The sequence below is a fragment of the Rhinolophus hipposideros genome, assembly GCF_964194185.1.
Source record: "Rhinolophus hipposideros genome assembly, chromosome: 3".
Classification (NCBI taxonomy): domain Eukaryota; kingdom Metazoa; phylum Chordata; class Mammalia; order Chiroptera; family Rhinolophidae; genus Rhinolophus; species Rhinolophus hipposideros.
Window position 1 is genome coordinate 100,969,961 of NC_138049.1, and position 20,933 is coordinate 100,990,893.

General features: G+C 37.0%; 1 protein-coding gene across 2 annotated transcripts in view; it reads right to left on the reverse strand.

Moving 5' to 3' along the window:
- Window positions 1–20,933, reverse strand: part of ZFAND3 (zinc finger AN1-type containing 3) — a 299,100-nt gene that overhangs the window by 61,142 nt on the left and 217,025 nt on the right. For both annotated transcript variants that reach the window (XM_081044345.1, XM_081044346.1), the window contains exon 3: window positions 17,575–17,757. In XM_081044345.1, coding sequence (XP_080900471.1) covers window positions 17,575–17,757 — 183 coding nt within the window. The remainder of the gene's footprint in view (window positions 1–17,574; window positions 17,758–20,933) is intronic.

Sequence of the window (20,933 nt, forward strand, 5' to 3'; positions counted from 1 at the left end):
TTTGCTTCCACTGTCGTAGATTAAATGACCATACAGGAATGGATTTATTTTGTGGCTCTCTATTCTGTTCCATTGATCTATGTGTCTGTTTCTATGCCAGTACCATGCTATTTTGATTACTATGGCCTTGTAATATGATTTGATGTCAGGTATTGTGATAGCTCCCACTTCGTTCTTATTTCTCAAGACTGCCATGACTATTTTGGATCTTTTACGGTTCCATATAAATTTTAGGATTATATATTCTATTTCTGTGAAAAATGTCATTGGTAGTTTGATAGGAATTGCGCTGAATCTATATACTGCTTTAGGCAGTATGGACATTTTAACTATATTAATTCTTCCTATCCATGAACATGGTATGTGTTTCCATTTATTTGTACCTTCTTTAATTTCTCTCTTCAGTGTCTTGTAATTTTCTGAGTCCAGGTCTTTTCGTTCTTGGTTAAATTTATTCCTAAGTATTTTATAGTTTTTGAAGCAATTGTAAATAGGACTGTTTTCTTAATTTCTCCTGATAGTTTATTATTGGTATATGCAAATGCAACTGATTTCTGAATATTGATTTTTGTATCCAAGATTAGTGTACATTTTCAAACCAGCTGAGCACAATGTGAATGTTAACAACCTAGTTAGTTCCAGTGTCTGGTAATATTTTCTTTAACTCCCAGCTCAGAATCTGGCCAAGATCAGAGTTCCCACATCATGAGCTGCACAGAGCATTCACAGAGCACTGCACAGAGCAATAACAGCTTAACCACCAGCATACTTACTTAAAAGAACATAAAATAATTCATCCAGTAAAATTATAAGAAAAAGGAGAAAACTGGTCAAATCAAAACCCCCAAAGAAATCTGACTGGGACTCATGAATTAAACACTCCCATGTTTACAAATGCAATTTTTACCTCATCTGTAGGTTGCGAGTTTATTCTTTCTAAAACTCTTAATGAATGAATTTCTGTAGGTTTGGCAAATATGCTAAGGCTACCTAGCATATCTCAACATGCATCATCATGAAACTGTTCTCCAGAGAGCTTGTTAAACTAACAACCCAATCTAATATATTCACTACATTACAATAAAGTACAAACAGAACCATAGTTGAGCCAAAACAAATTGACAGCAAGAGTAACTGGCCGTGATAATATATCCCAGCTTTGATAATTGGACAATATTATAAACAGAGAACTTGGAATTAAGTTTGGTCTGCCATACTGTAACCTATGAAACTTAAAAAATCCAGAACAGATGCATGTAAGCACTGTACATATGTACATTCTACACTAATTGTGCTGTCAGACAAAATTCCTGTACTCTCAAATAAAGGAAGCAGCCACAGGAGATTACGCTACCTACCTTTACACAATTAACTACAAATCAACTCTGTTAAAATTAATGCAAGAAATTAAGGGCTACTCAAGGGGAACCCTTTTCAGACTGTCTACAACAATAAAAATATAACATGAGTCCCATGTGGACATAGCAAACAAAATAATTTTAAGAGTTGATGGTAAGGGTTAAAGTCAGGGCATCTGCTCCATCAAGAAATGAAGTTGGCTTTTCTTTACTGTGCTTCCTAATGCCTGAGAGAGGGGCTAGCGTATGGTCCCATAAATCACTGTAAACTCTATTTTGGGCCTTTCTTCTTCTTCTTTCCAAACAGCAGGAGGGACAGAGTTAATAACTTAAGAGCAAGATGAGGAAGCTTCTTGAAGACTGGGTTCTATTGGTGAAGAGTGAATGAGTGAGTGTGTGTGTGTGTGTTTGTTCAGTGGGATCAAGGGGTTGGGAAAATAAATGTATTTCTAAGCACAGAACAATTCACATCGTTACCTTCTAGCCTATATTAGTGGCAACTGAGTTTGGAACAATACGTTTTGTATTAATTTTTAAACATTGAAAAAAAACCCACAAAAGTTCCTTGCTTAATATGACAGGTGCTCCGGGGATTCTGAACAACATGAGAACAAGATTAACCAACCTGAACTAACTTTCAGCCAATCACCATGACTGCTTTTTGCTTTCTTTTGCTAGAGCAAATTAAATATCTGAATTTTTTCAAGTTTCTTCATTATCTGGAGGTATTTCGTAACAGAATCGTTTTGCATTTGATATTAATTAAGCGGATTTTTTGCTAAGTTTCAACAATTTAGAGTCTGGAATTTGCAAGTAAATAAATGTCTGTGGTACCATGTGGTTTGTGACCAGAAGTCTGAATACTCTGTCATCTAGGGATGTTTCTATTCTTGTATTAAAGGTGTCATACATAATGCAGCACTATGGATCGCATCTGCAATTCCACATGAGAGCCATGAAATGAAATTCTTCAGCTGTATCCCCAACAACTAGAAATCTTTATAGCATTTGCAATAGGATAGATAGTGTATTTACTTGTGGAAACATACTGATTTCAGCCCTGTCAAGTTGAAGGCAGGGGCCAAATCTACATACTAACTTCACTATAACCTGCAAAACCAGAAAGACTGAATAAAGGTATCCCATTAAACTACCAACACTCATATTTCAAGCCGAAGTAGCAGAATTCTTAATTTTTTTTCCAGCCTCCTGTAGAGTCACTGAGCATTTCAAAAAACTCTGAGCTATTCATTCATATAGTAGTCTATCCCATAACTGGTTGAAAACTATGACTCGAGGAAGTAGAGAACACAGGTTTGGAGGGCAGATGCATTTAGGCTGGCAATCATTTTAGGCACTCAAAACTTAAGGCTGAGTAAATACAGAAAAATAGTATTTCTCCTTAACTTTGAAAACAGAGATCAACAGTCTACCCAGAAAGGTTTTGTTAAAACAGCTGTGAGGACTGGTTATTTTCGGCTCCTGGTTCTACGAGCCCTCATTGGCTGCAGTCATACCATATGCTAAAACACATCAATTAGGAAAAATGGACTGCCAAGGAGTCAGTCAGCTAAAAATTGCCAGAAGCTCAATAATCAAACAAATATTCTACTATCAGCTCTTTCATGGTAACCACAAGACATTAATAAACAAAAACAGCCATTCCTTTTGCAGATTTATAACACTTCAATATTCTTGCGTAATTAACATGACATTTACATAACACTATCTAATTAATTTCCAACTAAAGGCACTGTGGTCTAATTAGAAGCGCATCATCCTTTTTTAATCAGCTTGTCAATTCCACTCTATCTTAATCGGCACATTGTTTACCTTTGCAGCGTCTCACCTTTCCAGGATCACTGTTCGAAAAGCGATTTTGGGCAACAGATTCAAGAGCTACAATTCTCCCCCCTCTCTAGAGATTCAAATCAATTTTTTTGATGAGGCATCTAAAAAAAAAAAATCTATGCAATGGAGATAGTGAAATAAATGCTACACTGTCTCCTGATGTGACCTTACTAAGAATGTAAAATTTTTAAAATATTCAAAGGATCTATATTTCTTCAACAGTAAACTATTCCTCTTTTAAAAGCCTTCAATGTACACATGGAGACTTAAAATACTAAACGGTAATAAATAAATGGTAATAAATGAGTATCAGGAACAGATCAGAATGCACAGTAAGTTATCTCCTCAGAAAAGAAAACCCTATCCTCCAACCCCACCCTAAACCTGCAGTTCATGTTGTTTTAATCAGAAAGGACACACCTAATCTGTCTACATAACTGAGTTTGAAAAGCACCATCGATTGAAAACAAGGATATACAAGGATATACAAAGATATAATGAGTAAGAATCTATGTTTACAGAAAATCTTCAGCTTTATAATAGCCACCCAATTTTTCCAAATGAAACTTTCAAATTAAAACATTTATGAAGCTTCTTGCAGAATATAAGTGTTAATCTGTTAGAAATTCTAACCCTAACTCATTGCATGATCTCTCACACCATTTGTACCTAAATTAAGGATTCATGAGAATAGGATTTTTAAACTGGGTCAGAAGTTGCTATTGGTAGCTATCTATTTTGCTCATAAAGGGCTTCTTAAAAAAAATTTCATTACCATTCCCCTAAATAATTCCAGTGCTGGGCAGCTTTGCAAATATGAGACAGAAAGAGAGAGAGGTATGTGTGAGTATGTGTGTGTGCACATCCTCATGCTCATAAGCCTATTTATTGCTCAAATAAATAAAATTAAAAATTCTCCCACACCACCTTCCCCAGGGAAAAACATTACAAGCAAAACGAAATCAGGAATGCTTTCTGTTTGCCCAGTACTGATGACCTCTTCTGTGGAAGCAGAGTGGACGTCCCTACTGGGGCTGTGCTTCAGAAGAAATGCTCTCTCCTGAACCAGCAATGGCCTTACTGGAATGAGCCTCAAAGGCAAGGGCAAAGTTTTACTCATCTTGGTAATCTAGCACATTAGGTGTTCAAAATATATTTTTCAATAAGGAATAGAGTCAATAATATTGTTGTAACTATGTATGGTGCCAGATGGGTATTAGACTTGCTGGGGTGATAACTTCAGAAGGTACATAAATGTCTAATCACTGTGTTGTACGCCTGAAACTAATATATTGTATGTCAACTGTAATTGAAAAACAAATTAAAAAATACAACAGTGTTGAAAACCAGAAATTTGCTAAAAAAAAGTATATTTTAAGTACTCTGCACATACAAAAAAGGAGATGACTATGCAGAGATAAGTTAATTATCTTAACTGTAATAATCAATATGTATATGTATATCAAATCAACATGTTCTATACCTTAAGAATATACAATTTTTGGGCTGGCCCGGTGGCTCAGGCGGTTGCCAGTTCGATTCCCAAATGGGCCAGTGGGCTCTAAACCACAAGGTTGCCAGTTCGATTTCTCGAGTCCCGCAAGGGATGGTGGGCTCTGCCCCCTGCAACTAAGATTGAACATAGCACCTTGAGCTGAGCTGCCTCCTGGATGGCTCAGTTGGTTGGAGTGCATCCTCTCAACCACAAGGTTGCGGGTTCGATACCCACAAGGGATGGTGGGCTGCGCCCCCTGCAACTAGCAACAGCAACTGGACCTGGAGCTGAGCTGCACCTTCCACAACTAAGACTGAAAGGACAACAAGTTGACTTGGAAAAAAGTCCCGGAAGTACACACTGTTCCCCAATAAAGTCCTGTTGCCCTTCCCCAACAAAATCTTTAAAAAAAAATTTTAAAAAAGAATATACAATTTTTATTTAAAAGTAAATAAATAAATAAAAACAAAAATATGTGTTTTCTCATTATTGAATGAAAATGATCCAGACCAAAAGCAATGGCTGGACATACATAGCTATTCAGAAGTGAAATGGAACTATTAATAAATATAGTTGATTTTCACCAAATTCACACGTTGATCTACCACAGCAATTCTCTACCATTCTGGTCTTGGAATCTTTTTCACACTTAAAAATTACTAAGGACACTAAAGAGCTTTTGTTTATGTGGGTTATGTCTGTTGATATTTACCTGATCTGAAATTAAAACTGGAAAAAAATTTAAATATATCTTTATTAAAAATTCACAAAAATAATTACATATCAGCATATGTTTTTTGAAAAATAACTATAAATTTCTTAAAACTTGAGAATGGCCTGGCTTAAAGGAAGACACCGGGGTTTTCATACCTGCATCTGCATTCAATCTGTTGCAATGCATTGTTTATATAAAGCATATAAAGAAAAAACACCCTCACACAGATATATAGTTGGAAAAGAAAAAACCTTGTGGACCCCCGAATGGGTTTTGGGGACCTCTGTAGATCCTTGAACCACACTTTGAAGAACAAAGTGGTATAGAACAAACCAATGGTATAGAACAAAACAGTGCACCTAAAGGTTAATATAATTTCCAATATCTCCATAGTTTCCTCACATGACAATTGCCTTGTTCTAGTGTTGCAGAGACCAAATGATGCTCTAGTATAAATAATAGTAAAACGTTTGCCCATTCTCAACAAAATGTTAATAGTGAAGTAAATAAAGGCAGAGGATAGTGGAATAAACTCTACAGTCATTAATTTAAACCGAGGATATTCTACTTCTGCTACTTACGTAGGAAGAGTAAAAACATGTTTCATGGAACTCAAAGGATTCTGAGCAAGCAGTTAAATTCATCCAATGCCAGTTTTTCAGATGCAATCTCTCTAGAACCATTATGACCAACACAGAGCTTCCCACTGACTGATACATACCCACCATCAATACTCCAAAAAGTGATGAAGCCCAACAGCAATTAACACCGAAATTCTAAGACACCACCACCATCTTGGGGATCAAAACTGAGAACCCATTTCTGAGAGGTCAAATACCACCTGGCTAATAAAGTCAGCTCTATTTTTAGATACTTTTGTTTCTCTCTGTGACAAAGCATATTTAATATGGATATGAAATCAGGAGCTGTCACATCTCCAATTTAGGCTTCAGTTGTTAACTATTTACAGGCTTAACTAAGGCACAACTCAGATTTCTAGATTTGCATTTTACCATCAACACAAACATGAATCTCATAACAACATTAACGGAGAAACCACTCAGCATTAGAAGAGCTTTTATTTTTTTTGACGTAGTTCAGCTACCAAGAGCCTTTTCATAAATCTTGCCCCGCACCGGCAAGAAGGTTGCAAAGCCATCATTGGAAAGGGAAGGAACTTGTACATGGGCTCCGTGCATGTGCTCCATACTATGCTTCAGAGAAAATGGAAAAAGACAGCCTTTTAGGCCAGAGGTACGGCCCCATGGGCACTTAAAAAAGAAGGTGGAACACAGGTGTCCTTCTTCCCGGCCCCTTTGCCGAGCCTCTCTTATAGGTGTCTGTACCACAGCTGGCAATGTGTTCAGAGTGACACTGAATGGAAGGTACCTCAGTCCAACCTTCCTGTTTTACAGAGAACGCTAGAAGGTCTTACTAATTGGACCTCTTTTTGCCAGTAGCAGTTGAAAATGTCACCATTTACATTTATGTAGAGAAGTGTTTATATTGATATTTTGGAATTTTGAAAATTCCTTAACAAGGCGGCATCCTACTGTTTTTATTAAATCTGAAGAATTATCCTTTAATAGATCAAAAGTAAAATGGTTTATGAAGTAACAGCACATGAACACAAAATGTCAAGTTACATTTAGTCATTTTATGGCATTGGCAACTCTGAATTTTTGGAGAGAAGTTCATAAACACAATTAAAATATATCTGTGTAAGGTTAAAATAGCTACCTCTAATACACCCAAACCAATTCTCCTATTATAATGTGATTTTATGCAGCCAAACACTTCTGTCATAATAAAGCTGAGGATTAGTTTAAAATCAGCACAGTGTCACCCAGTACCCGAGTCTACACAAAAGAAAAACAACATGACAACTGCAAAGGGCTAAAGCTGTGTGAAGTGTAGTTGTTCATTGTGACCTTTCCTTTCACAGTAAAGCAGAACATTTCAGTTAATAAGAACATTTTTAAAAATCTGCATTTGCAAAGAAGGGGGCAAAGAGTTAGGTGTTGCTTCCAATCCTCTTCTGAGTATCAAGGACTGTGTAATATCATAGGCACCCAAGGAAATCTTTATGGGAAACTAACCTCTCAGATTTATTTGCAGCCTCCTATCGGGGCCCTTGAAGATGAGTGTTTATGGTTTGCTAGCCTGTCTTGCAAAGGGGAATTTTGAAGGGGGAAATTCAGGTGAGAAAAAAATGGCTATTTCAAAATTGGTAGGTGGTTGGCTATTTGCACAGTTAAAAAAAAAAAGTCAGTCTCCCATTATTTTAAAAAGCTCCATTAAAAGTGATGAATGGTCACAATAACAAGACAACCAAATTACTTCATCTTGGGGCTACCAAATAGCACAGAAAATCATAAAAGAATAGTAAGTAGTTGTTCAAAAGGTATCAAAACACATGCAATAGGTTTCCAAAAGTAAGAAAAATAAAGCAACTTTTCTAAATATCCAAATCACTAACCATTTACTGCGTGCTGCCTTGGCAAGCGCTACGCTGGGCAATCTAGGGTGTAGCGAAGCAGCATAAAATAAAGTCTCTACTAATTTTGGGTTTCGTCTCTAAACTTGTACTGAGAGATGACATTCTCAAGTCAAAGAGGTAACCTACACAGTATGTGATTAGATGGTACAGGTAGGAAATATAGGAATGCTTTGGAGGAAGGGAGCAGTGTGGATCAAATGGTTTTGAGGTAGGCTTCCAAGAGCATGAATGAAAATGGTAGTATGATTGCCACGGTGTTTTCTGGGGACAACAGCGGTCCAGTGCGGTTCAGAACTGGGCATTAGTGCTGGGAAAGATAGGCGGGTCAGATACAAGGAGGGTCCAGATTATGGGGGAGGACACGTCCGACACAAGATTAAGAATCTGGATGACCAAATAGGTGGTGATGAGTCAACAAGAGAATTTCCTTTTTTGTTTAACAAAATACCAATGGGAGATTCATCTGACAAGTTTTATGGACTAGAACAAGATTAGAAGCAAGAACAATTTAAAGATTATGTCTGTAACCCTATGAAAACATGGTGGCAGTGAGAACCTTGCAGACCTTTAGACTTTTTCCACTGAGCCAACTAGAGGATCATACACAAAGACTAATTAGGAAATATGAACAATATCAGAGTAATTAAGAATAAGATTTAGTTTGTGTATTTAGTATAATATATATTCTAAAATTAAGAGCCCCTTTAATAGAAGAAATTTAAAAATAAGAATATGTATAACTTTATTCCAATAAATTTAGAAATTTAGATGAAATGGGTGTTTTTATAGTAATATAATTGCCAAAACTGACTTTAAATGAGGTAGAAAATATGAATAGTTTAATATCAGATATCAGACTAATCAGCTTTATGAGTAAGTTCTTCCAGCTTTCAAAAAATAGATACATTACATAATGTTAGAATGTAAGGCAAAAGGCTATGTTACATACAGTACAGGAAAGATAAAAAAATTTTCATGAGATTTATGTAACTGATAGCAAAACTAGACAAAAATAACATGCACACCACATATAAACACATACGTACATAAAATTAACTCACTTATTAAAAAGGTGTAAAATTTAAAACAAAGTTAGCATTTTGAATCCAGCAGTATAATAAAAGAACTAGTAGGGTTTATTCAAGGAATGCAAAGACAGTTTAACACTGTAAATCTTTTTAATTAGGAGAAATCCATATGATCGTCTCAATAGCTGCTGAAAAAGCATTTTATAAGATTCAACACACCTCTCAGATAAAAAAAAAAAGCAAGTTATAAATAAAAGTTTCCTATAAATAGAAGTTTTCCGATAAACAATATCTACAAGAAACCTACAGCAAATACTATATTTATGAAACACCAGAAGTAGTCTCATTAGAATTAGGCATGAGAATAAAGAAAAATATTATAAAGCTGTGAAGAAGAAATTCTAGCAAGAAATGTATAAGGTTTATATTAAGAAAATGATAAGTCTTTATTCAAGTATATATAAGGCTTAAACAAATGAAGATAAATGATATTACTATATGAAAAGGCCCAATTGTGTATTAAAATGTCAATTATTCCCAAATAAATCTATATTATTTAATGTAATCCCCAAATCACGCTGTAATTTTTAATAGACCTTGACAAGCTGACAATAAAATTCATCAATAGAAAATACAAAAGAACAGCCAACAAAATTTAGAAAAACAGGAATATACAAGTAGATCAATGAAACAAATAAAAGAGAGCCTAAAAATAGATCTACGTCTATATAATAATAACGTCATTTCAAACCAGGACTATTTAATAAATGGTTTTGAGATAACTGGTTATCCATTTGGAAAAATAAAAGATAAATCCTTATACCTCGTATCATATACAAAATAAATTCCAGATGGACTCAAGAGCTAAATAAATTAAAAGATAAACTATAAAAGTATTAAAATATAGAGAGAGAAGTATTTTTATAATTCTGTGATGGAAAATGTCTTCTATGAAAGACACAAACCTAGAAGACAAAAAGACCAACAGATTTTGAATTTTAAAATCTGTGAGGTTTCTAATGGAATCCAAGACACCCAAATCAAAAATAAAAGCCAAGTGACATACCAGAAGAAAATATTTGTAAGGTATGTAACAAAGATTTATTATCCGGAATATATGAGCTCCTACAAATCAGTAAGAAAATGATGGCTAATAAATAAGCCAAGAATACGGAGAGGCAAGTCACTGGAGACATAAATAACTGGTAAACACAGGGAAGAGGGCTCAGTCTCACTAGCAGGAGATGTCAGGAGAATGCAAATTAAAATGAGCTATTCTTTTGCCTGTTGCAAAAAAATAAATACAACAAAAGGAACACCAAACATTTAAAAGTGTAGGAAACACTCTCAAACACTATTCTTAGGGGTATAAAGTGGTAATGCCATTTTGAAAACGAATCTGGCCATGTATATCAAATTTAAAATACACACATTCTCTGACTTGTTAGCTCCTCTTCCATGTTTATCATGGAAAAATGACACATGCACTATTAGCCATTTACAAAAATTTTTACTTCACATGGTTTATAGTAGTGAAATATTAGAAACAGTTCAAGAGAAAAGAGAAAACGATAATAATATGGAATACTATACAGCAGTTTAAAAAGAATATATGCTAAACTGGAAAGATCTCTAAAATATACTATTAAATTTACAAGCAAGTTACAAAACAATATGTGTAGTATGTCCTCATTTGTATAAAAATGAAGAAAACCTTATATGTATGTAAACTTGTATACAGCTACACAGCAAAGAAAATATAACCCAAAATGAATAAACAGTGGTTATCTCTGGAAAGAGTGAAAATTTGGTGGGGGTGGGGTGGAGATATTAAAGGAGTATTTTTACCTTCTCTTCTACATAAACCTATATGTCTTTACCAATACGCTTAAAAAATAGGATTAAAAACTACAGAAAAGGGTAAAAAAAACCCAGCAAATAATTTAAAAAGCATGATTTTGCTTTAATTTGGCTTTTATTTTGACTACAAGTTGAAGGACAGATGACCCTATAAGTGTTTAAACAGTTCCCACTCAGCTAACATTATGGAATAGAAATAATTTCTATAAGAAAACACTGCTAAACTGCTCTAGTCCTTCTGCATTTTGACAGGGATTAATTTAATATTCTCATTGATTCCTGGTGAATTACACATTCAATTCAATACAGCATGTAACTGTACATTATCATACTGTACTGCGAAGTATCAATCTTTTTAGAACACAGCCCTAATGAAAGCAGCATGCTTTACAGGATCAGCTTCAGGATAAATAAATGCACTGGGGAAAAAAACAAAAACCCTTTAAAATCAAAAGAGACATTTAAAGTTTGGGCATTCTTCATTATGGGAAAGAATCTTCCACTTTGAGACTATTATATATCAGAAAAGCTCCATCTGTTGTATAATTATCTCTGATAAACGACCTGATGCTTAAGAGTTTCATCAGAGAAAAGGGAAGAGAAAGACACATAGAGAGAGAACTGTAAACAAATCTCCCCACAATATTTCACGTAAAACCAGCCCAGCAGGAAGTCATAAAATGTTTTAATAGGTAATATTTTCTAAGTGTTCTACTAGAGTAAACCAGCTTGTTTTGCCCAATATCTGGTCTTCCAATATCTGGATGTAGGAACACTCCAAAAAAGGGAAAACTAGTTTCATTTAGGGACTATTAGAAACGTAATTGGTAAAAACGAACAAAAAGCTTAGCCACTTAGTGACTGTGATATTAATTTTCCAGGGGACAGATAAGGGCTTGTCAGACAGGAATGAAGACTACTAGTAGCCATGAGGATCAATGTATGTTCAAAGACCCAAGGGCATGCTAGCAAGTGCAGCTATTAAAATGCACCCCACTCTATTTTACTTTTTAAATGCCTGGGGAAGCTAGAGAGTATCACCAGGAACCAGTTTCCAAGGTAACAATGGAAATCTCTTTGTTCGACCAAATGAATTTAACCACAGATAAAGAATGTTCTCCAATTTCTATTTTGGGAATCACTGTAAAATTAAAGGAAAATCCAGCCAGCACTTTAGAATGAAGATTTAATCATTAAAACATCTTCCTAACATTCAGTTAGTATGGTTTTCACTTTTTCTGTACATTTTCTTTTGGCTACAACAAAAGCATCTCTTGGGTAGATGCAGTGTAGAAGAATAAGAAAAACTTGAGCATAATTACGGATGAAAAACGCCCAAAGCTGAGTTCCACCCCTGTCACGTGACTCAAGGCAGGTCACCATGCAAACTGTTTTCTCATTTACAGAACAGGAAGATTGTCTGCCCGGCCAAGTCGGTAATCTTTCAGGACGATCCCAAGAAAACAATGTTTGTCAGTCAAACTGCTTTGTAAAACAGAGGTTGCCAAACTTCTATAAAGGACCACTGGCCTCTGTAGCAACTACCCAAGTCTGCTGCTGTAGTGTAGAAGTAGCTACAAACAATACATGAACAAATGAACACGGCTGTGTTCCAATAAAACTTTATTTATGAACATTGAAATCTGAACTTCATGTATATAGTTTTCACATGTCACAAAATACTTTTCTTTTGATTTTTTGTCAATCATTTAAAATCATTCTTAGCTCACGGGCCATACAAAAGCAGGCGTTGGGCTGGATTTGGCCTTTGGGCTGTAGCTGCCAACTCCTCTGGTAAAGCAGAGTTCTACGTGTGCTGGTGGCTATTTGTTCCTTAGCATTTCCTCTGCAGAGCTTAGGAGAGTCTGAGGTGGGCCTTCTCTACCTGCTAGACCAGAATGTCAGAATATTTGAAAATAGTGTCTTTCCAGGCACTGGAAAGAACGGACCAGTCAACTCTCCTCTAACACCTCAACTTCCCTCCAATATGGAGTGGGATTGGGGGGTGGGGGGAGAGATAGGCATGCACATCGTAAGGCCCCCAAACAGGTCCTGCGTAGGATGCCTAGGCCTTTAAGAGCATGACGGGAGGAAAGCTCATTTGTAGGACAGATAAAAGTGCATTTTTGCATCTCTTAAACCCAACCTGGTAAGACTGACTTAAAGTGACCAGTCCTCTGCCCGTCATTCAAAAACATCAGCAAAACAACAACTGTTTCAGTATTGTATCCTGTCTCTCTTCAAAAGTTGCTTCAAGAAACATAGGGACAACTCACACTTTATCTCCTCTATGAAAAACCCAGAAATTGGGGGAACAGTAAAGAGGTAGTAGCACAAGAAGAAAGCAATGTTATTTTGTTCTCTTTAAGTGTGTGTGCAACACCCCAGCCCTCCCCTCTGTAGTTTTTATTTGCATGCCACGGCCTTTTCTCCATAAACCACTAGAGAGACAGCCGGCTATGACGTGGTGCAGCGCGCCGGGCCGCTTCGTGGTCATGAGCAAGACACTGAATCACCCTGCGTCTCCACTTCCACGTCTGTGAAACAGAGGTGGTAACAGTACTCACCGTACAGGGTAATTATGCAGATCAAGTGTTTGGAACAGTACTTGAGTACTGTGGTGTTCGCTGCTACCATTATTATAGCATTTAAATGCTGTGACAATTCCTTTGGTCACTATTTGAATTTTGTTTACACTGTCTTTTGAAATGTTTCTAATGGCTCAAGTTCCATGGACTCCTCTGCAGACACAAGATGGAAGAGGAAGATACGTGTTTTCAGACAAAGAAATGTCATTTATGCATCTGTTTCATTTGACCTTCACTCAAGGGTCTTCATTCTTTTGGATAAGAATCTGTATTTTACACACTCTTGTCTATAGTTCTTCCTGTAGCCGGAGTCTTTTCAAAACCGTATTAACGTACCCAAACTCTCATAACCTTTCCGCTCATATAGTCATATAACAATGAGACGTAGAAAGCAGATGTAAGCAATACGCATTCTCTTGATAAGAAAAAAAGTGAAACCTTTTTATAAGCCCCAAAGAATACACAACGGTTCCTGTTCCACACAATAACAACAGATCTATATAACTACTATAGAGTTTACAAACTATGTAGTACTTGGATTAGGAATTCCAAACCCATTTTCCAGCAACTCCCACACCCTACTTCTCCATATGTTTCCAGGGGAAGCTAAGAAGGACCAATATATGAAATTCTGGGCCCCTGACCTGAGGACACTAAAAGATCAACATAAGTAATCCCCTGCTGTCTCTTCCTCCTCTGTCTGTTCCTGAGTAGGTCATAGCTGAAGAAATTGCAAGGTGTCAATAGATCAGGCTGTCTAATCTCACTTGGGTCTTCACTGCTGCTTGGCAACCATGCTGACTTACAATCCATCCGCCCGGACAGCTCTGACAGCTTTAGCCACCTGCCTTACTCTTCTCATCCCTATGTCCCCCACCCACGCACCAGTACACATCTCCTCTCTAGCATAGTGTTCAAACTAGGAGAGGTAGCAAAACCACCTCAGAAAGCTTTTGCAAATGACATGCTTATTAACTACTGCTCCTGCTGCGCCCCTTTCACCCCCAAATTCTTATGCATCTGTTCAGGAGAACAGGCCAGAAACTCAGGGAGAGGTGTATGTATTTCAAAAGGTGACCTCCTTGTGGGTAGAGACCAATCTTAATCATTTCTGTACATAGCCCTTTATCTAGTGCCTAACATACAGTAGGCGCTCAGCAAAGACTGCTAAATGAATATACAAACTACTGAAATAGTTTATTTCGGTAACCAATCCCATTATCACCCATTTCGCGTGTCTCTTGTTGGTTTCCAGTCTCCGCAGCATTTGCATACTGTTGAGGCAATGTGCTATAGTTGTTGAAAACAAAGCCTCTGAGGTTAAATTAGTGGGTTGGGACATGAACTACCCTGCGAAGCACAAGCTCTGTCTGTAACTTTGGGTAAAAGTTACTGAACTTCTCTGTGCTTCAACTTCCTCATCTATAAAAACACCTACCTTATAGGGCATTATAAAAATGAAATATTAGTACATGTAAAGAGCTTAGAATATAGCCAACACCTCACAAATGTGAGCTAACATTTTCGTTATTGTTATTAAACCGCACACCATAAATTGAAATTTGTCCCTGGCTTTTGTGATCTTGCAGAACACACAGTAAAACGTATTGCACGTCACTCTGCTCCTCTGACTTCTTCAGTTGGCCTCCTCTGTTTTGGTTTCACTCAAAATGCTCTTCTCACTGCTTTTCCACTCTTAGCAATCTCCTTTTACCCCAACGCTCCGCCTCTCGCCTCCATGTGGATAAAGCCAAACCTGACTTCTCTCCCTTGAGCTCCAACTCAAACTCCCCAGTGGACCACTTACGTCATCATCAAATCTCAGATTAGCAAATCTCATTTCCCCAGATCTGTGAAAAACCTGAGAATTACAATAATGAGCCCCACAAGAATTAGGAAATGAGATTACCTTCAGAGAGTTTAACGTGAAGATGAACACAAAATGGTTTCAAGCAGTGATGTCACCAGAAAGCAAGAGAATGAATCTGAAGCAAGTAGAACTAGACAATCCTTAATCAGATTGAAGGTATGTATACAGCAAACAAAAAAATCATGGCAGTCTATAGTGGCCTAGATTGGCAATTTATGGAAACAGGAAGTTGTCCTAGCGGCACCAGAGCTCAGGGCAGGTCTAAGTCCAAGTAGAAGAGGAGGAAAGGGGTATGAAGAAGGAATCTCGTACAAAAAGACCTTCCCTGTATGTCCTTAGGGTATACCTGACAAGCAATCTGACTCAAAAATTTACTTCATCTAATCCCACGTGTTCTGAGTCATACTTTGCCATTTGCTGTTTAAATCCTTGTTATAGGTTAGCTTCCCATAAAGGTCTGCCTCCAGCAAAATGTTTTAGTCCTATGAATATAGTATTTTTATTTCCAATTCCTGTTACAAGGATTTTTCATGATGAATTAATAAAGCAACTTTCATGATTTGAGTTTCCTTAATTACAGAGAGAAAAAGTGCTGATCTTGCCAATAGGCGTATTTCTATTCTCTGTGGCAGTTATATTTCACATTGTGAATTAACTGATTAAAAGAATTGCAGCCAAATACCTGAATTTGAATCCTGGTTCTGGTATCTACTAGTTCATGATCACAGGCAAATTACTAGATCTCTTTGTGCCTGTTTCCTTATCTATAGACGGGGATAAGGATAACATCTACCTCACTGGGTTGGTTATCCTGAAATAAGAGAGAAAATATACAAGTACAATGTGTTGCACATAAAGTGCTTAATAATCGGTAGCTATTATCTCGTCTCACATGCCTTCTTGGCTGCTCGAGTTGGTTTTTGTGGCCCGACCCTGGTCTGTGTGGGTTCAATCAGATAAGGTTCTATCAAATGAGATCCTGACTAGCTCCAACCTTTCCCATAGACAAGGAATTCCTAACCTAAAGGCCATAGTGAGCTTTAGAACAATGTTATTCAAAATTGGGTATAAATGAATGGTGTGTGTTTTTCTGAGACAACGGGCCAGCGCTTTCATCAGTTTCTTAATAAGTACATGATCCCAAATAGATTTTTTAAAACAAAACAAAACCTACTGCCTTAACATTACCACTACCATTTTCATCTTTTTTTCTTCTCAAATGATTCTACGCCTTCCCCTGGGCCTCTAATCAAAAAGTTATAGTTTTGAAAAGTCTCTCTCTGCAATGTTACCCCCAAAATAAGACCTAGCTGGACAAATATAACAACAAATAACAAATATATTTAATTGCCCCTGCTAAATAACCAATTCTTTGGAAAACAGGGCTATGGCCTTCTTTACTTTTATATTCTCAATTTTACCTAGAACAGTGGTTTATGATAGGTTGAGATATTCAATCTCTGATAATCTTTTCAGAGTTCATAGAACGTTCTAACTTACTGTATTATTCCAAGGATTTCTATATAGTCATTAAATTTGAAACACCAAATTTCAACTTGTTAATTAAAGCTTTTAAAAGGCAAAAACTGCTGTGTCGTACCATCCCTATAATTTTCAACAAACACTGTCACAGTTACAGCTGTGCCCTAAAGGAGATGGTTATAGTATTATCAAGATAAAGTGGACAAGGGACTTCCACATCACATACATACATGATAATGGTATTATATCACCTACAACTTACAGAATAGTAACAGAAACCATCTCCTGTTCCCTTTAAATACTAATGTTCTATGAAGTATACAGTGTTATTCTCTCAGTTAATTGCCTAGAAACATTCATGGCCCAGTTAGTGACGGAGGCAAGGTTTCAATCCAAGGTTCCTAAAATAGGGGCAAGTTCCCTAGACCAGTGGTTCCCAACACTTGCTGCACTTTTACAAAGTTCTCTGCAGAGTTAAAAAGAACAGATCCCTGGGCCTCCCTCCAGACCAACCAAACTGACTCAAGGAATGTTACTGAAAATTAAAATTGTTTTTAAAATCCCCAGTGGATTCCGACTGGCAGCCAGGGCGGAGAGCCACTGGTTCAAACCCTTGTGCACCTCGACAGTTAACGTGAACGGCTACCTTTTTAGATCATCTTAAGCTCTACAGAACGGATGAAACTCATTCTCTAACTTGCTGCTTTGGGCCTATATGTCAACGCTTCATCTTGAGTTAAAAGACCTACTATCTTTTTTCCGGGAGGAGGCATTATGATAGGGTTCTTGGGCTGCTTTCTCTAACACTTCACAGGACTGGCACTTACACTCCTCTTTACTTGGTGAAGTTACATTCAGTTCTGTCGGGAGCGGCTGCTGGCTGGGACTAAGAGTTGGCGTGGTTATCGAGGTATTGTTGTTGTCACTGGTGGTCTCTTCGGAAAACAAATCTGATTGGCTGTTACTTGTACTTGGAGTGGAATCATCGTCTAGTTGTTTCTTCTGAAAATCTGAAGAGAAAGCGTGAGAAAACCAGTTTAATTAATGACTTCACAATCTCCTTGGGTATTACAAACAAAGAAAGTTAATACAAAAATGAAATGTAACAGCAGCAATAATAAAGACTAATTTGGCTGACTGAAAACTTGAAGTAAAATACTGGTCAAAAACAAAGTTGGTGGAGGGTAACGAGACTGAAAGCTTTCCAAGATCCTTGTATTATTCAAAAGAATGGTAGAATGCTGATTTTATTGTAAGATTTTGCTAAGCAAAATGCATGTTAAAATTTCAGGGGTAATCAATAGAAGGAAAAAATACAGAAAAGTTGTTCAATAAACAGAGGGCAGGTAAAAAGGGGGAAAAACTGCAGAGAACAAAGCAGGGTAAATAGAAAACATAAAAAAAGACGGTAGAAGTAAGTACAGACATATCAGTAATGGTAACAAATATAAATAGACTAAACTTAGCAGTTAAGACAGAAAATTTAGATTGAATAAACAAAATCTTGTTCTTCGCAGTTTACAAAAGACATACTAAAAACATAAATATAAGGATACAGAAAACTTTAAAGTATACCAGCAATACACATGATTAAAAAGCCAGTAATAGCTATAGTACTGTCAGAGAATGTAGACTTCAAGGCAAAAACATTATTAGAGATAAAGAAGATCACTATATAACAGTAAACAAATTTCTTTTTAATCGGGGAATATTGGGGAACAGTGTGTTTCTCCAGGGCCCATCAGCTCCAAGTTGTTGTCCTTCAATCTAGTTGTGGAGGGCACAGCTCACTGGTCAATGTGAGAATTGGACTGGCAACCCTGTTGTTCAGAGCTTACGCTCTAGCCAAGTGAGCTATCCGGCTACCCAATAGTAAACAAATTTTTTTTTTTAACCAGAAAGATAAAACAATTGTGAACCTGTATGCACCTAATAATGAAGCATCACAATCTGTAAAGCAAAAATGACTGTATTTATACGAAATTGAAAAATTTACTATCATAATGGGAAAGTTTTAATATATTTGTCTCAGACAAAACAACTAGTAAAATTAGTTAAGATTAATAAGCATATAAAGAGGGCCAGCCCGGTGGCTCAGGCGGTTAGAGCTCCATGCTCCTAACTCCGAAGGCTGCCGGTTCGATTCCCACATGGGCCAGTGGGCTCTCAACCACAAGGCTGCGGTTCGACTCCTTGAGTCCCACAAGAGATGGTGGGCTGCTCCCCCTGCAACTAAGATTGAACACGGCACCTTGAACTGAGCTGCCGCTGAGCTCCCGGATGGCTCAGTTGGTTGGAGCGCGTCCTCTCAACCACAAGGTTGCCGGTTTGACTCCCGCAAGGGATGGTGGGCTGTGCCCCCTGCAACTAGCAACTGGCAACTGGACCTGGAGCTGAGCTGCGCCCTCCACAACTAAGACTGAAAGGACAACAACTTAAAGCTGAACGGCACCTTCCACAACTAAGATTGAAGTGACAACTTGACTTGGAAAAAAGTCCTGAAAGTACACACTGTTCCCCAATAAAGGCCTATTCCCCTTCCCCAATAAAATCTTTTTAAAAAATAAGCATATAAAGACTCATGTACCCCAAAATTAGATAACGAATTATTTTCATACACATAAGGAACACCGATAAAAACTAATTAAAACCTGGCTAAACCTTAACCACACATTAAGTTATGAAGCAAAAGCCTCAATAAGATGCCAAAAAATGAGATATACACATTGTATACAGAAATTAAGTTAAAAATTCGTAACAAAAAATTCTTCATATTTGGAAATTTAAAAAGTACACTTTAAACTCATGGGTCAAATCAGAAAACAGAAAAGTCAGAAAATACTGACAATTACATGATAATAAAATGACTACTTATCAATATCCAGTAAAGATGAAGACATATCATGTCATTCGTAGGATGTGCCTGAGAGGAACTCAACACACACGTACAAGGAGCTTACTTATATACTGTTTGTAATGGTAAAAAGTCAGATACAACCTAAAGGTCTATATATAGTAAAAATATCTTCAAATAATGGAATAATATACATAGTGAGAACTACTGCCACATACATCAACATGAATCTCAAAATGTTGACAAAAAAAAACGAGTCACTAAAAAACACAGTAAGACTGTACTTATATAAACCTTAAAACTGGGTACAACTCACTATATTGTTTAGGAATATGTATGTTCAAACTATTAAAAATATTAACACAATTCAGGATAGTGGTTACCTCTTAGGTTGAGGGAGGGGGATGAGAAAGTGAGAGGTACAGAAATATTCAAAATTATAGGTTTTTAATAAGTCCCACTGACAGAGAATGGACTGAAACAGTATATTCAAGCACATGCTCAGTGGCAGTTAGAATAAATGAATGAAGCTACAAATCCAACAGAAAAATCTCAAACACAATGCAGAGAGAGAAGCTACAGAAAGATACATATAGCATAATATCTATATTCAAATTTAAAATATGTAAAATACTATATATTGTTTATGGATACATAATTACAACATAAAAACATGCATGGAAATGATACACCAAATTCAGAATAGTGGTTATTGGGAGGAGAGGGGGGGGAAAAGGGGGTCTTCAAATCTATCTGTAATTTTGTATTTAAAGCTGGTGGTGGGTTAAATTATTACGTGTTGTCTGTAAGTTTCATTTAAAAAACCCAATGGTAGTCTGTGAAGTAGATTATATTTTACTACATCAATGCAGAGAAAGAAAAGATTCTGACAATTCCACACTGCCTTATCTTTTGAACCACCGAGAAGCTGCTGCCATTATGCGCTGTCACCCCACTAGAACCACTACTATGACCTATCCTGGGCATAAGAATAGCCAGCATTTATGTTACACTTACCATGTGGCCAGGCACTAAACTAAATGTTTTCAGTGTGTAACCGATTTACGTGAATCCCACTGACGACCCTAACACGGGAGGTATAATTAACACCATTTTATTGATGAGGAAACCGAGGCTCAGAAAGTTTAGGTATTTGTTCCAAGTTAACAGCTAATAAGTAGCAGGATGAGGATTTAAAAACAGGCCCATGTGACACCAAACCCATGGTCTTCAGTCACAACCACAGGGCAAAGGAATGGTGAGCACCAGACGGGCCGGAGGAGAAGGCCCCCATGTCAAGGCCCGCATGTCAAGCGTCCACCAACTCATGGC